This window comes from Polypterus senegalus, chromosome 8 (genome assembly GCF_016835505.1).
Source record: "Polypterus senegalus isolate Bchr_013 chromosome 8, ASM1683550v1, whole genome shotgun sequence".
Classification (NCBI taxonomy): Eukaryota; Metazoa; Chordata; class Cladistia; order Polypteriformes; family Polypteridae; genus Polypterus; species Polypterus senegalus.
In genome coordinates this window covers 16894806-16912691 of record NC_053161.1, presented here as the reverse complement: position 1 = coordinate 16912691, position 17886 = coordinate 16894806, and the positions used below count along the sequence as shown (strand labels likewise).

The 17886-nt window shown below is 37.0% G+C and overlaps 1 protein-coding gene across 1 annotated transcript in view; it reads left to right on the top strand.

The window, feature by feature from the left end:
- Positions 1-17886, top strand: part of srgap1a (SLIT-ROBO Rho GTPase activating protein 1a) — a 250898-nt gene that overhangs the window by 200953 nt on the left and 32059 nt on the right. Inside the window, exon 18 of the mRNA XM_039760840.1 lies at positions 13060-13139. Coding sequence (XP_039616774.1) covers positions 13060-13139 — 80 coding nt within the window. The remainder of the gene's footprint in view (positions 1-13059; positions 13140-17886) is intronic.

Here is a 17886-nt window from a genome sequence, read left to right as displayed (position 1 = left end):
TTCATACCACAGCCAAAAGAAGGTTGTTCTAGACTGGACGTGTATGATAGAGTGAGTACGTGTATGATAGAGTGAGTGTTTGTGAGCCTGACTGTGTTCTGAAAGTGTTGATTGTGATTCCTACTGGTGGGCATAAAATCATTTAAGTAAGTTCTTACCAAGTGAAAGGAGCAACTGTCATTGGTATGAAGTTGGATAAGTCTGAGAATTATTAGGAAGATATTGATGTGTCTTATGTACATCCAAAACTGAAAAAACAGAAATAGTTTATGAATGGTATGTTTTCCTTTGATTTCCTTCCCTGTATCTGAGCATCACATGCTGATAACAGTGAAAACCATAGGTTATGTTTGTTCTGTTTTGGGTATGATTTCTAAATGCACTTTATTACATTATACTTTTGTGTGTGTATGTGTGTGTGCATCTGTTAACTAAAAACAGAAGTATGATATACAGCATATTTCTTTTTAAGATGCTTAGACTTTTACAAAATTCTTCCCTGAACTAGATTAAGCAGGTTCAGAAAAAAACCAGATATTAGATAATTAAATATTTTTAAGCACATCTGAACAAACTTAGAATCGATTAGCTTTTCATTTCAAATGTTGTCCTCGTGGTATGCCTCTCTTAGTTATTATGCATTATGTCTCTTATACGGGTAAACATTTCCTCCCTTATTCCCAACAGGATTTACTGTCTATATATTCTAATAAGTGTTAAAAATCCTATTCTTTTTTACACCAAGCACCCTAGTGTATACTGTATGTGAAATACACAGATGCCAAAAGTTATTTTCTATAACATAATTATAGGATTACATTTGCCCAGTCTGTGCATGTATTTTGAGGAGCTGCTTCTTGATAGGGTCATTTGGACTCTCCAGGCAAAACTCTTTGGGAGTTAACCATAATCTTTTTTTCAAATGTGTAAATGGGGTAGACAAATTAAAGATGAGTCAGATTTTTGCAACTATTAATTGCTCAAAATGACTCAGTACCAAAAAACAGTGGTGAAAAATAACTAATTATATTTACTTTTGTTATGTACTTTTTAAAGTATTTTTATATTCTTGTACTTTTAACTTTAAAAGTAGACTTAGCAACAATTTTACTTTACTTCATTTTTAAGATGGGTGATCGCAAAGTAAGACTACTTAATAGATGATATCCAGTTTCCTTGTTTTCCCTGGCTCAGTTAATGCAGCTCACCACTGTGTGATGATCAAGTGCATTTTCCAAGAACTGAGTAGGCTCTGTAGAAGTTCCTGCCTTAAATCTTGTCTGTAGTGACTTTATATTTCTTCCATCAGCCGCCATATTGAACTTTTCAACGGTCTTTGTTACTTATGGGCCCATCTTCAAGAAATTTGTGCAGGGGTTCCCAACGCTAACTGAATCCTACTTACATACATATATACGTCCGTTGCCTGCAGCTTGGTCGCCGTGTGAGGCGGTGTTGGGTCACCCATCCCAACGCCTCCCACGTTGTTGACTGCCTGCCTATATAAGGCCGTCTGTCGCTCCAATCTCTACATTCCCTTCCTTGCTTCTCCATTGGATTCACGTCTCCCTGCTGATAACTACAGCCTTTTTATTTAATCCACGGCTTCTCCGCTGTTTTATTATTCATTTATTACGATTATAGTTATTGTGTAGGTATTTTAGACTTACTTTACATTGTTCAGGTACCCATTTCCTTTATCATTCCAGCCGTACCCCCATTAACATGTCTATCAAGGTGATCACCATCAATCAAAGAACTGTCACTTACCGAGTGGTTTCCATGCCTGGAGAAGGCATCTACCTTTTCCATTCTCTTTGTTACATATTGCACGGCCATATCAGGCTCACTCTTGATATCCGGAAGAACATTGTGTCTTATGTATTGAATGACTGGAACAGGTTCAAGGTGTGGACTGATGATGGTACAGGAGATAATTATTCTACACAGGAGCACTAGAAGAGTGAAATGCTTAAGCCCTTCACCTATGCATCTGCATGTGAGTTGATGGCTGCCGCTGAATTGTTTGGTTGTCGCTTTCATGTGTACCAAAATGGCCAAATATTTTACACCTTTGGACAACCGCCAATGCCTCTTAAGCATCTTAGATTCACAGGTGACGATTTCAGTAGTAGACACTTTGATGTTTATGAATGTTTAAACTCTCAAAAGCTGGATGTGAAGTTATCGATGAAACCGGTTGAATACTTACAACGCTTGACAGATGCCGAATGTCTCTTCAACACAAGTCCTACAAATACTGTCGTAATTGAAATAAACCATGAAACTCAAACCGATTATGACAGCAGCAATCCAAGCTGTGAGATTTGAGGCAAGATTGCTTTTTACATGGCCAACTGTATGTTGCATGCTCAAGAGTAAGCTCAGCGCACAGCTTGGTCATATTACAACCGGAGGGCTGAACTCACAATGTGGTATACAAAGATCCATAACAAATAATTATTGGTATATTTTCCCTCAGTTTAAAAAGGTTTAATTTTCTTCTTAATAAAAATTTTAAGGCAGTATTTCACCGCTGCGAAGCGTGGGTATTTTGCTAGTAATATATATAGGAGGTGCATTTAGTGTATGCATAAACATGCATTGTGAGCATTGGTAAACATGTAATTCTTAGCAGTGGACGCCAAAGGATGCTTGTCAAAGTTTTGGTTTCACCATTTCAGCAAGACTGCAGGAAAAAGCGGCACATTAAAAACTTCGTTGACAAGTGCCCCTGTGTGAGGCAAGCAGCATCCTAGAATTGGTCACACAAAGGGCCTAACAAAAACAACTCCTTCGATAGCACATGTTTCAACTGAGCAACAGTTGACAAAATATAGTTAGCCATTCTACCGCCCTCCTGATAACTCCTGCTTACATGTTTTTATTTCCCTTTTTTAAGCAATCATGTTTTTAAGGGCTTGCAGCACAATCACAGGAATTTTACTATAGCTATTTTATTGGTGTTTCACTTTGCTGTTTAGAGTTACCATGTTAAGTATGGTTTGTGGTTTTAAAATTTTCTTCTGTATGCTGATTATGTGCAGAATATACTTGCCTCACGTGAACATGATTAAAAAGGCTTCTGTTGATTACGACGCTGTATTGGCAAATTTGTAAGCTTTTCTTTCTACTGAAGTCTTTGCTCTCTCAAGTTATACTTTACTAGCCAACCCGTGCGTAGCATATGCCGCATCATTATCAACGTGAACAGTCAACGTGTCTCACAGCTGCATGTGGACTGTAGCACAGACCAAAGCGAATGAGGATGTGTTTGGTGACATGTTGGGGATGGGCACATGAGCAAGCAGTGTGCATGCCACGAGAGCGAGGGTGGACGCGGGAAGAGGGTGAGAGTTGGCGGGCGGGGCTCTGTCGTGCATTCCCCGTGACACGACAGGAGGGTTAGAGTGGGCGGTCAGGGCTCTGTTGTGCGTACCCCATGGTCGGGCGACTTGGTCGATTACATATACAGTGGAACCTCGGTTAATGACCATAATGCGTTCTAAAACTCTGGTCGTAAACTGATTTGGTCGTGAACCGAAGTAATTTCCCTATAGGATTGTATGTAAATACAATTAATCCGTTCCAGACCGTATGAACTGTATGTAAATATATGTTTTTTTAAGTTTTTAAGCACAAATATACTTAATTATACCATAGAATGCACAGAGTAATAGTAAACTAAATGTAAAAACATTGAATAACACTGAGAAAACCTTGAACAACAGAGAAAACTAACGCTGCAAGAGTTTGTGCTATAGTGCAACGAACCGCTCACTAAAAACACTTTTTTAATGAGTTTTAAGCACAGGGAAAAAAAATGAACATTTGAAAAATCCGTAATTTAATAAATAACCAAGAAAAGTAACATTGCAACAACGCACACGCGTGCCTGTGTGTGTGTGTCTGTCTCGCGCGCCTGTGTGTGTGTCTCTCTCCTGCGCATCTGTGTGTGTGTCTCTCTCTCGCGCGCTTTTGTATTTGTCTCTCTCTCACGCGCCTGTGTGTGTTGTCTCTCTGTGTTGACTGTAGCACAGACGAAAGCGACTGAGGCTGTGTTTGGTGAGTTGTTGCGTGCGGGCACATGAGCAGGCAGTGCACATACCTCAAGGGTGATGGTGGATGCAGGAGGAGGGTTACAGTTGGCGGGTGGGGCTCTGTCGAACGTATCCCATGGTCTTAGAGTTGGCGGGCGTGGCTCTCTGTCTTGCTTGCTCTCTCTGTCTTGCGTGCCCTTAGTGATATATAGATATATATATATATAGATAATTTCCAGGGCACGATCCAACCTGCGAACATTGCAACCAAGTTCCAGCCTCACTGGGTCACATGTTCTGGGCCTGCACCAAATTAACATTATTCTGGACAAAAAATTTTAATTACTTTTCAGACAGCCTTGGACTCACAATCCCTCCTAACCCATTAACAGCTGTGTTTGGGGTTCTTCCAGAGGGGCTTAAAGTGGAGAAAGACAAACAAATTGTGATTGCATTCACTACACTTTTGGCACACAGACTTATTCTGATAAACTGGAAGAACCCAAACTCTCCTCTTTTAAGTCAGTGGGAAACCGATGTTTTATACTATTTGAAATTGGAAAAAATGAAATACTCAGTTAGATGATCCGTACAGACTTTTTTCAAAAAACATGGCAGGATCTAATCAATAATATTTTAAAATAAGTTCATAAAGCACAGAGAATTTATTAATTTAGGTATGTTTACAAGCCTTAAATGTTACGCCGTTTGGCTTGCTCTCTCTCTCAGGGGTGGGGATCGATCTGTTCTTAACTCAATTTTTCTTTTTGTAAAAACTTGATTGCTTTGTATGGATTCCAATAAAATTAATAAAATAAATATATATAAAAAAAGAAATATATATAGATAATGATAAGTGCAGACTACATTGTCAGCTGATATTTAGAGACTAGCATAGCAAAATGTTCAATGGTAAATCCATCTGTTTCAAACACATAATGCATTTAGAAATGTCTGTTCACCTGATATGCTAGCCCTTACATCTCTCTTTCTTTGTGCTTCTTGTTGCCTTTGTTCATTGGACATTGCAGCCTTCTTGTGGATGTGAGACTTTATGCCTGATGGCAGATTAGAATTAGAATTAGAACAATCTAGACGAGAACAGGCCATTCAGCCCAACAAAGCTCGCCAGTCCTATCCACTTGCTTCCTCCAAGAAAACATCAAGTCGAGTTTTGAAAGTCCCTAACGTCTTACTGTCTACCACACTACTTGGTAACTTATTCCAAGTGTCTATCGTTCTTTGTGTAAAGAAAAACTTCCTAATGTTTGTGCGAAATTTACCCTTAACAAGTTTCCAACTGTGTCCCCGTGTTCTTGATGAGCTCATTTTAAAATACAAGTCTCGATCCACTGTACTAATTCCCTTCATAATTTTAAACACTTCAATCATGTCACCTCTTAATCTTCTTTTGCTTAAACTGTAAAGGCTCAGCTCTTTTAATCTTTCCTCATAATTCAACCCCTGTAGACCTGGAATCAGCCTAGTCGCTCTTCTCTGGACCTTTTCTAGTGCTGCTATGTCCTTTTTGTAGCCTGGAGACCAAAACTGCACACAGTACTCAAGATGAGGCCTCACCAGTGCATTATAAAGGTTGAGCATAACCTCCTTGGACTTGTACTCCACAGATCGTGCTATATAACCTAACATTCTGTTAGCCTTCTTAATGGCTTCTGAACACTGTTTGGAAGTTGATAGCTTGGAGTCCACTATGACTCCTAAATCCTTCTCATAAGGTGTACTCTCGATTTTTCGACCGCCCATTGTGTATTCAAACCTAATATTTTTACTTCCTATGTGTAATACTTTACATTTACTGACATTAAATTTCATCTGCCACAAATCTGCCCAAGCCTGTATGCTATCCAAGTCCTTCTGTAATGATATAACGGATTCCAAATTATCTGCTAATCCACCTATCTTGGTATCATCTGCAAACTTAACCAGCTTGTTACTTATATTCCTATCTAAATCATTTATATATATTAAAAATAGCAGCGGCCCTAGCACTGACCCCTGTGGAACACCACTCTTAACATCGCCAGTTCTGATGAGGTTCCTCGCACCATCACCCTCTGCTTCCTGTGTCTGAGCCAATTCTGCACCCATCTAAAAACATCACCCTGAATTCCCACTTCTTTTAACTTGATGCCCAACCTCTCATGTGGCACCTTATCAAATGCTTTCTGAAAGTCCAGATAAATAATATCATAAGCTCCACTTTGATCGTATCCTTTTGTTGCCTCCTCATAGAATTCCAACATGTTAGTAAAACACGACCTCCCCTTCTGAACCCATGCTGACTGTTCAGAATAACTCCTGTCCTTGTCATGTGTTGCTCAATCTTATCCTTAATAATTCCTTCCATTAATTTTCCTGTGATGCTTGTTAAGCTTACTGGCCTATAGTTGCTTGGATCTGCCCTGTCACCCTTTTTATATAATGGGATGATATTTGCCATTTTCCAGTCCTTTGGAATCTCTCCAGTGCACAGTGACTTCCTAAAAATATGTGTCAAGGGTTTATATATGTACTCACTAGCCTCCTTAAGAACACGAGGATAAATATTATCTGGGCCTGGTGATTTGTTTGATTTCATCTTATTTAATCTGAGCAGCACTTCTCCCTCTACAATTTCCAAATCCCTCAGTACCTCCTTAGTATTTTGTTTACCTCTGGCAGGTTATCCACTTGCTCACTTGTAAACACCTCAGAAAAATGTAAGTTTAGGGCATCTGCTATTTCATTGTCTGTATCTTTTAATTCCCTTTACTATTCCTGATGAACTTGACCTCCTCCTTAACTGTTCTTTTACTACTAAAATACTGAAAGAATCTCTTGGGGTCTTCTTTCGCCTTATCTGCTATATTCCTCTCCAACTGTCTTTTAGCCTCTCTGATATCCTTCTTAATGGTTGCCCTCATTTTCTCATACGCGCTACGGTTCTCTTTGCAGTCATTAGTCTTATATGCCTTATACAGCAGTTTTTTCCTTTGCAACTTCTTTTTTAAATCTTTATTAATCCATCGTGGAGATTTTTTAGTTTCCTATTACTTCCAAATTTAGGTATGTATCTGTCCTGCATTACATGTAAAACATTTTTAAACCTGTTCCACTGCTCCTCGACTGTCTCCACATTTAAAAGCTTATCCCAGTCTATCCTACTTAGACTTTGTCGCATCTGCTCAAAATTAGCCCTACTAAAGTTCAACTTAACAATTTTAGTCTTTGCATCTGTACTCTTACAAAATACTGAGAATTGTATTACATTATGGTCACTTGACCCTAGTGGTTCAATCACCTCTACACCCTCAATTCTATCCTGATTATTACAGAATACTAAATCCAGATAGGCTTCACCCCTTGTTGGTGCTTTAACATGCTGTGTTAAAAACAGTCTGATTACTTCTAAAACTCCTGCTCTTGTGCTCCTCCATCTGTAAGGTTATCCCAGTTAATATTTGGATAATTAAAGTCCCCATGACTATAATATCCCCTGTAAACTTGCCTTTTGATATTACTAAAAGATGTGTGTTGAAATTACTGTCTGAATTGGGTGGTCTATAACACACTCCTAAAATGAGACCTTTTCCCTAATATTTTCCAGGCGAAGCCACATGTCCTCACTAAGATGGGGCTCATCATCCAACTGAAGATGACTTACATTTAATTCCTGTTTGGCATAAACAGCAACCCCACCTCCTTTTCTGTTCTGTCTATCCTTCCTAAAAATGTGTATCCCTCTATGTTACACTCATCCCCATCTTTGTTATTTAGCCAGGTTTCCGTTATTGCTATAATATCATAATTGTGCTCTGCTACATACAACTCCAACTCACTTACCTTATTTTTGATACTTCTAGCATTAAGGCAAGCTATTTTTAATGTGTTAATCCTTCTATCTTTACGTGTTTGCTTAAAATTTACATTACTATGCATTTTTATTTCTACACCATTGTTTGTTCTTCCCTGTATAGATCTAAATCTGGCCTGTCCTAAACTCCCTGCCCCCCCATTCCCTAGTTTAAACAATCCTCGACTAGCCTACACATACGCCTCCCCAATACATTGGTGCCCCTCCGGTTCAGATGTAACCCGTCACGGCGGAACAGGTCCCATCTGTTCCAAAAGGAGTCCCAATGCCCCATAAACCTATACCCTTCTACCCTGCACCAAGATTTGAGCCACGCGTTAAGCCTTCTAATCTCCTCAATCTTACCTGGACTGGCGCGTGGCACAGGCAGAACTTCGGAGAAGACTACCTTGTCAGTTCTGCTCCTCAGCTTGGTACCTAACTCTTTGAATTTGGATCGCAGAACTGACAGACTACCCTTATGTATGTCATTTGTTCCAACGTGGACAATGACAACTGGATCCACCCCCGCTCTGGCCAAGAGCCTATCCACCCTTCCAGGGAGGTCTCCCACCTGTGCTCCCGGAAGGCAACACACCGTACGAGACTCTCTCTCTCTGGAGCACACCTGCGCTTCAATCCCCCTAATGATTGAGTCCCCAACTATCACTACCTCTCTCTTTTTGGGAACTGGTTTTGAGATGCCAGATGTTTTGTTGTTTTATATATATAAATGATTTTAATTACATGCTTACCATGCATTTTGTTATCATGATATAATTTCTGCATGTTTTAGTATCTGAATTATACAGGGTGCTTCAGTGATATGCACTATTAGTGTAATAGGTTGAGTTGGGCCAAAAACATTTTAATAACAACCTAAATAATATATCAGCCTAATGATTGTTTTCAAAGTGTAACACCTCCGCCACACCAGGAAGTGCTGCCGGAAGACCATCATCAAGCACCTGGAGCACATCCGGGGCATGATGAAAGTCGAAGCGCGATATAGCGAGGGATCACTGTATATATATATACTAGCAAAATACCAAATAACTGCAGCGGTTCTTGTAGCCATCTACCAGTCTTCGAGAAGTAGTGTGTTAAAGAAGCAATGAAAAGAAGAGGAAACATTTTGAAAATAACGTAACCTGATTGCAAATGTAATTGTTTTGTCACTGTTGTGAGTGATGAGTGTTGTTCTCATATATATATACATACATATATATCTACATATATACACACACATATATACACACATATACTGTACATATATACACACACATATATACACACAAATACATATATATATACATACACACACACATATATAAACATATATATACATATACATACATATCTACATATATACACACACAGCTATTTCGTATCAGTGCAATACGCTGTTTGTTAAAACGGTTGACTCCCGCTCTTACGTGCAATAACAAATCAAATCATTCAGTTGTCTTTGCTCATATGTCATTTTAGAGCTGGGCCTGGCATCTTTTTGGCCACAAGTTCGTTTCTGTTTGGTGTGAGGTTCTGTGTTGTGGAGATTCTCAGGATGGATTGCAGGTGCTCATCAGTGAGGCGACTCCTGTGTGCTGTTTTCTTAGTCTTTATCACTGAGAAGAGCTTCTCACACAGATATGTGCTACCAAACATGCACAAGGTTCGAGCCGCATGTAGACGGACTTTTTTTGTTCTTCAAAGTCACCAAAGCGCCGTGCAAACTCAGTGCGCAATATCTCTAGCTTCGCGAACCGCTGCATTATGGGATCTGTAGTTTATTGTGTTACCAGCGCTTCATATACCCGGGCTTTAATAACAATAATACAGTATATAAAATGATCTCAAGGGCGGATATAATTACGCGGGGCGGATGTGGCCCGCGCCCTTGAGTTTGACACATATGGACTAAATAGAACTTGAAAAGATATATTTTTCAAATGTGATCGGCCAATTCAGATAGAGTTGACGCCAAGACTACAGCCTGCATGCCTCAATGAGTCATCCTCCCTCGCTCTTACTTTTTACCGCTCATCTAATGAATACACTGAGTATGGCTTTACCAAAACAATCATTGATGGCGAATAAAGTATCCATTATTCGAGTATGTAGAGCGGGATATATATATATACATATATATATATACCCGCGTATCGCAGTGGAGAAGTAGTGTGTTAAAAAAGGTAGAAAAAGAAAAGGGAACATTTTAAAAATAACGTAACATGACTGTCAATATACAGTATTTGTTTTGTGAGTGTTACTGAGTGTTGCTGTCATCAAGGATTTGATTATCATTATTTCTTTCAATCAGGTTCATATTTGTAGGATGTGTTGTGTTCAAGTTACATTCCGTGTTTGTCAATCGTTGTAAAGATGACAGGTTTCATTCATCGATTCGTTTCTTACTGCATCAATAAACAGCTCGTCTTCTTCTTTATCTGAGACCTGACACACTGCATGCACAGGTTTTTTACACTGTCTTCCTTTAGCGGGACATTGACTTTTTCCACCATGTGCTTTGTTTCCACAGTAGCTGCATTTATGAATATGCTTATCAGACGCTTCATATTTTTTGCTGCCTTTTCAATTGTGTAATTGGTTTTGTTCAGCACTCTTTGGAACTGTTGCTTTTATCTGTGCACTCGTCCAGTTCACGTGAGCCACTCGGTGTACTTGCATCGAAGGTTCCCAGCTGTGCTGGTGCCATCTCGTGCTATGTCCATAGCTTTATTTAATGTTACCTTAGTCCTGGCACTTAAAACTCTCTCTCGCAGTTTCGCTGAGTTTGTGTCAAACACCATCCTGACCATCTCATCTTCCTCTCCATAAGCACAGTCCTTCACCCGTGAATATTTACCCGTGGCAGTTTGCTATTGGATTGCCGCTGACGGACGGCCTTATATGGGCAGGCACTAAATTACAAACGCCAGCGCAGCCTGTCTATGAACTTAATTTAAAGTGTAGGTTTACATCGTGCTTTGTTTCCGTAGCAGAACTCATGAATATGGTTGTATATGTCACTCGCCGCTTCTTATTGTTTCGCTGCCTTCTCAATTATATAATGCATGTTTTCTTGAGCGCTTTTTGAGGTCTTCCTGGTTTTCTATGTACTGCGTGATTACGTGGAGGCGTGATGATGTCACACTAAACTCCTTCCCGGCGTTGAAGCTCATCTCCATTACAGTAAATGGAGAAAAACTGCTTCCAGTTATGACCATTACGCGTAGAATTTCGATATAAAACCTGCCCAACTTTTGTAAGGAAGCTGTAAGGAATGAACCTGCCAAATTTCAGCCTTCCACCCACACGGGAAGTTGGAGAATTAGTGATGAGTCAGTGAGTGAGTGAGTGAGTGAGTGAGGGCTTTGCCTTTTATTAGTATAGATATATATATATATACATACATACTATATATATATGTGTGTGTGTGTATATATATATATATATATATATATATATATATATATATATATATATATATATATATATACTCATATCATAATCATATATATACTTTATATAAATATATATAGAAAAACATGTATTTTGATCAGTAACATCAGTTTTTTTTCTGTGTATATTTTACTTATACGTTGCAATGTACAGCATGGATATTTGAGAATATTTACTGATTTTATTTTTATTTTCAGAAGTAAATAAATTGTACTTTTTCTTGAATAGTTTTTGTTTATGTTTTAATTCATTTACTTGAGTTGATTTTTTGCACTTTTTCCACCTCTGCCAATAAGGCACGTCAAAAGTCATATTTTTATTAATTATTAGCTAACCAAAAAAGCTTGATGGACAGAATATTCTCTCATTTTCAATATTATTCACTTCATTGGCATACCTTCAACAACAAAACTTAAATTTGACAGCATTTTCATTTTTCAAGTGGCACACTCTCCCAGAAAAATTGGTTGTTTGATCTTGCAGGCTATTGCTAGCTCAAAAACACACACATAGCTTAAAGCAGGACAACACTCACAGACTAAACGTGTTACACAGCAAATGAGCAAACAACCACAGTGTTTTAGCTTTTTAAATTAAACCACTTTTGCCCTTGTTACTTCCAGATTATCCCTCCTGCCCTTCTTTCAATCTACAGAATCTACAATCTACCTCACTCCTTGTACTAACATGGTCATTATGATTATTACTCAGTCAGTTCAGTATATTTGTTTCCCTTAATATAATATATTGGAACAAAAGAAACAAGAATTATTTCACTTGTAGAAATTTGTTATTCATGCATTTCTGTTAATCAATAAGTTATTTCCACTGTCTGTCATTTTACTTAAGAAGATTGATCTGTTTAAAGCCATTTTGTAAATTTAATTTTGTTTCATATATCACGTAGTACCTTCCATAGTGAGCTCTATGACATAGAGCTAAAAATGTGCATTATTGACATGTGACAAAATTTATTTTCTGTGTATAGTTAGTTTGTTCGATTACATTAAAGGATTATTGTATCTACATATGAAACTTTAATTTATTTTATTTAGAAATGTTTTGCATTAATACGTGAATCTGTAAACTTATTATATTGCCAACTGAAACTGACCCTGTATGAGTAAGGGTGCTTTGTGATAAACTGGCACCCCAGAATTGGCCCCTGCCTTGTGGATCTAGCTGGTGTAGGCTCTGCTTCCCTGTGTCCCTGAACTGGAGAAAGATATTGGAAAACTGGTGAACGGTTAAAATTGCTACCATCTTAGAAAAGGCCTAAGTAGAATGTCCTGATGATGATGTTACAATTTATCTGATTTTGTTAATCTTTGATGAATCACTGTATGTACCTATAGCAAAAAATATGTAAGAGCAAAGCTTTAAATAGATAAGCATTCAAGTCGAAGTACTTTCTTTTCATATTGCTAAATTTGGAAATACGTTTCTTTTACTGTTTGAATTTATGTTTCCAGATAATATTTAATGTTTAATTTATTTTATACCTAAATATGGCGGTTCAGACCTCTGACATAAATTAATTCAGAAGATTGTTTGCTTCTAGTATTGAGGAAAAAGAGCTGGCTTTCTAAGTACAGGTTAATAACCAAAGTTTATCCCATTTTATTTAAGAAGACAGTCATTAGTCTCAAATAATTGATTAATTAAAAATTTATTTTAATTACAAATTTCTTTATTCTTTTTTAGTGATAGTCCCTATAGTGAACATGGCACTTTGGAAGAAGTTGATCAAGACATGGGGACAGAACTGCATACAAGTGAAGATGGTAATTTCACTTAGTTTCTTATGATAGAAAATAATTTTAAGTATTATAATTTGTTTGATTGAAGAAATCTAGTCATTTTGACAACATTTTCAAAAGATGCAAGAAATAATACTGAATTAATATTCTTCCACCACACTAGATTGATTTCCTTGGTGTGGAGTGCACCTGAAAAATGTATACTGTAGTTCATATTTTTATATTATCATTTATAACTGACACTTATTTAAAATGAGCTTCTCAGTACTTACTATATATTGTATATACAATGATGACTGGCTCTTTGTGATAATGAAGTTACTAATGTAACTAAAGTTGCTTATGTCTTCTGTGGTTTAGCTGTGTCATTCCACTCCTGAATGGAATGCCGAGGATAATAACACATATATTTCTGAGTTTTTTGTCTAGTCTGAATAGTAAGTGTAATACTGGAAATATCACTTTGTAGTCATACTTTTTTCAGTTGTTCAAATACAATGACTCCGCATTTTAGAAGGGCGATCATCTGAAACAAAAATAAAACTAACAGCATATTAAAATTTTGTTTCAGTTTAATATTATTTGTATAAAGATGTTTCAGACCATAATAGTACAAAAACTGTTAACTGACACAAGCTTTTATTAAATAGTCCTGCTGCTTAATATTAAACTGTTTATCCCATTAATGTTTGGTGAACCAATAGAAAAAAATATTAGCACAAAAGCTGGAACTTTGTTATGCCCTGAAAACCAATTTCCCTGTGATCTGAATAAACTCCAAGATAAAGTAGCATTCGTTGTGATTTCACATGTTTTCCGATGATGAAGAATAACAAGTTATTAGCAAACCATGCTCTGCATACAACCTTTACTGTAATGGTCTAAGTTGTACCAATAATGGTCCCACAGAAGAAGAGCAAAGAAGGACAACAATTGTTTAAAAAAAACACTAAGCACTATTAGCACTAAGGTTATTATAGTTAACGAAAACTAAAGTCAAAACTAAAACGGTTAATAAAAAAACATTTTTGTTAACTGAAATAAAATAACTAAGCTGAAATGAAAAACAAAAACTAAATGAAACTATTGAAGTAGCTGGAAATAATACATTTACTAAAAATATTTTTAGTTTTCGTCACAACTGGATTTACACAAGGGTTAACCTGGGGTGCAGGGGTTTCAGAATTAATCAAAATATATTAATAAGAATTTCATATATTTTTGTTTTGATTAAATATTCTTATTGTTAGTCTTTAACCCTTGTAACTAATTCTAAAACTGAAAGTTTTCCACCATGAACCACCCGCATATATTCATCTAGTGAACTGCGGCTGGTAACGGAGTGTAAGTGTTCACACAGTATTTGCAGTGACAGAGCAAGCTGAATATGGGCGCATAAAGTGTGTGACGAAGAATGTGATTTACTGTGATAACAGTTACAGTTCTTCAATAGCTGATAGTGACAGCATGATAGATTCTGGTTCAAGTGTTAGTGAAGCGCACCAAGGTGATGATTTACTTTAAATGTGCTGGTAGCTTTCGTCCACTGGATCTTGGGGCTCTAGAGAGAAGTATTAGATATGCATAATATTTTACAGAATTTCAGCCTGTTCATATGTGATGGTTTGTTAGCTGTGATTCTTACTGAGCCCAAGATACAGTATGTACTCAGAAACTAATAAAGCAGCACAAACTAAATCAAATTCCAGTTTGCATATGAGTCTGATGTCCTTTATGATGAGCTGCTACATTTCTTTATGCTTCTTGTATATAAAAATGTAATTCAAACACCTGAAGTAGGAATGTGTTGGTCAACATAACCTTTACAATATGGACAGAAAAATCACAAGTGACTAACGTTTCAAATTATTTCTCTGGTGTATGCGTTTTGCTGTTTTTGATTATGCTTGTTTTTATCAGACAAAAGCAAAGCCAGATAGTAAACAATGTAGTGTAGTAAGCTTCTACTAACATTAAACTCATATCATATTCAAACCCGTTAAGTGTACAGTTCTGTCAGATTATGACACAAAATTAAACTCCATAGTAGTTCTTTAACCATACCATAATTACTAAAACTAAAACTGAAAATAACAGATATAAAACGAAAACAGAAATGTCTTTGTGAAATAAAAAACAAATTAAAATTAAAAATACACAATGAAGGAAAACTAAAACTAAACTGAATTTCCAAGTAAGGTCAAAAATAATATAGAAGTAAAAACTAATATAAAAAGGAAAAACTATAATAACCTTGATTAACACTCTATTAAGACAGGCATTTCAAAATCCACAGCTTATCCTAACCCTATACCAGATTTGGCATAGCAATGAGCAGTCTAGCATGGTCCATGATCATTTGCTGTAAACAAAGTTGTAAAATGTTACAACAATAGTGGGAATTGGAGCACCAGGACTAAACAGCAATAACATATAAAGAGAGTTGGATAATGGATGGATGGATGGATAGTCCAACAAATACCACTGCTCCTGCAGTATGTTTATGATATTATACAGACATTATGCTTCAAAGTCAAGCTGAAAGGTCTCTGTATCTTTTGAGTTTTCACAGACATTTATTCTGTGTTCCATAGGTGCAGTTGTTAGGCTAAGTTATGATTACATATGTTTTTGTGTTTTTTCCTACAAAGATCAGAAAAATGTGATTCTGCCATTCCTGTGTTTTTGAAGCAAGTGTTTGAAGCATTACATTGTCTTGAAAGAGTGAGCGGTGTTGTGTCACCTTCAACTTCTGTAATAATGCCGGAGAAAGAGCTGTCATTTTGTATGCCATACATTCATTGATCACTGTAATTGTGTTCTTTGCATCAAATATTTAAATAGCTACTGCTTAAGGGCAGCATGTTGATGTAGCAGGTAATATTTGAGTCATGATCAATTCCTGTTTCATTGCTTTAAATTAGGCTGGAATGAATTATTTTCTAAGAATGTGTAATATAGACTGGTCCTGCTTTGTGTCATGTGATGATGGAATAGACCAATGGTTCTCAAACTTTATTCCTCCAATGTCCCCCACCCAGTGTACCTCAAGAATATGTGAGAGCCCCCCAACACAGATAATGATACTTCCCCACTTCTACTTTTGGTGCAGTCATCACCAAGGTGCTTGTTTTTTTAACTTTATTCATTAACAATTACCATTCATTAATAAAAGCATATTTGCTACTTGTGCTGTTACACAGCATGTGGTTTTCAAAACATAATGTAAAAATAACAGGCCATTTAAAAAAACAGCCTGTATGTCTTTTTTTTATTAAATAAAAGGTATTTTTTACTTACGTGCCTAAATTTCTTAATCATAACTTAAAGACAGTGGGTATTTTGTTGGATTAATGATAACCAGTAATTACCAAAATGCATAGTTTAAAACTGCAGATATTTCCAAAAACAACAGCTGTTTACTTCTCATTGGGCTTCAGTATTACTTTTTAAATTAAGAATAAAATGCTTACATACTTCTGAAAAGAAAACAAAAGTAATTTGTAAAGTGCAGAATTAGTGGTGGCAGATTTTCATAACTTAATTACAGAGGCTACTTTGTTATCCTATGGACTGGAATGTTTCCATGAGTGATTGGCACATTTAACATGAGTGGAAATTAAGTCAAAGGAAAAGGCAGAAGCTTCATTTAGGGCCATCGTCCTATGTCACATTTTTTGTTGCTGGGTCATTACAAGCAGGCAGTTTCTGTTCCAACTACAGATTAGTAGTGAAATGCAAAATTGCTGTGCACATGTGGGAAGCGCATCCATCCGTGTGCACTAGAGATGTGTTGTAATGACAGGTGTAACTATAAGGCAGTTATATTATGTAGTGATATATTCTATATACGTATTGTAGTGACTGTCCCTGGCTTTTCTTGGACTCGGACACGCCACATATATCTTTCTCTGCCTTTTCAGCAATACCTGCATTTGACATCTGTATAGTGCTCTTGATCACCACTGTCTTCCTTCTGGTTGAACATATTTTTCTTCTTCCACTAAACAGCTCAATCACCCTCCACACTTGATCCCTTGTCTTTCTTTTTTCGGGAGACTGCCTGTCTTCACTCTTCTCTCCACCCTATTGATTAATGCTGATCTTCCTTCACCCTGCCCATCGCTCCTACTGATGGTCTTTATTTGCATAGCAGGCAATCCCCAAGCCTATTCAACTCTTTCTCAGCACTGTGCTACATCAATCATGTGAGCAAGGTGCTACAATTATTGCGGACATTGTATAACATGTTTTAAATATTGATGAAGCAGTCTGCTTTAAAAAGATAAGTTTGACAACCCTGCTGTAACTTAATTGTTTTGCTGCTATTCTGTAATTATTTTTGTGTATCTTGCAGCACCTCTGCAAGTTTACTGGCACCCCCTAGTGGGTTGTTTCCCCCCTTGGTTGAAAAGCACGGGAATAGACAACAGTTCTCTGTAATGGATCAGCCAGCTCATAAAAGAATATCATCGTACCCACTTTCTGTATAGGATGGAAATTAGTAGTCTTACAACTCAACCATTTAATGGTTTGTTCCAGTACTCTTAAATGAAGAATACCAGGTTTAGGAAAGTTAGTACATTAGGCCGCTAAAATATTCATCAGAGTTTAATTATTTAGGACAATAGGTATTCCCCTGGCTAATAAACTGTGCATACTTAATCCTTGACTAGTTTCTAATAGCAGTTTGTTCTAAAGAAACCGTTTGGTAGCACATCTTTTCATATGGGATATTGCACAATTATCTTTTCAGTCTAACATGAGCAGA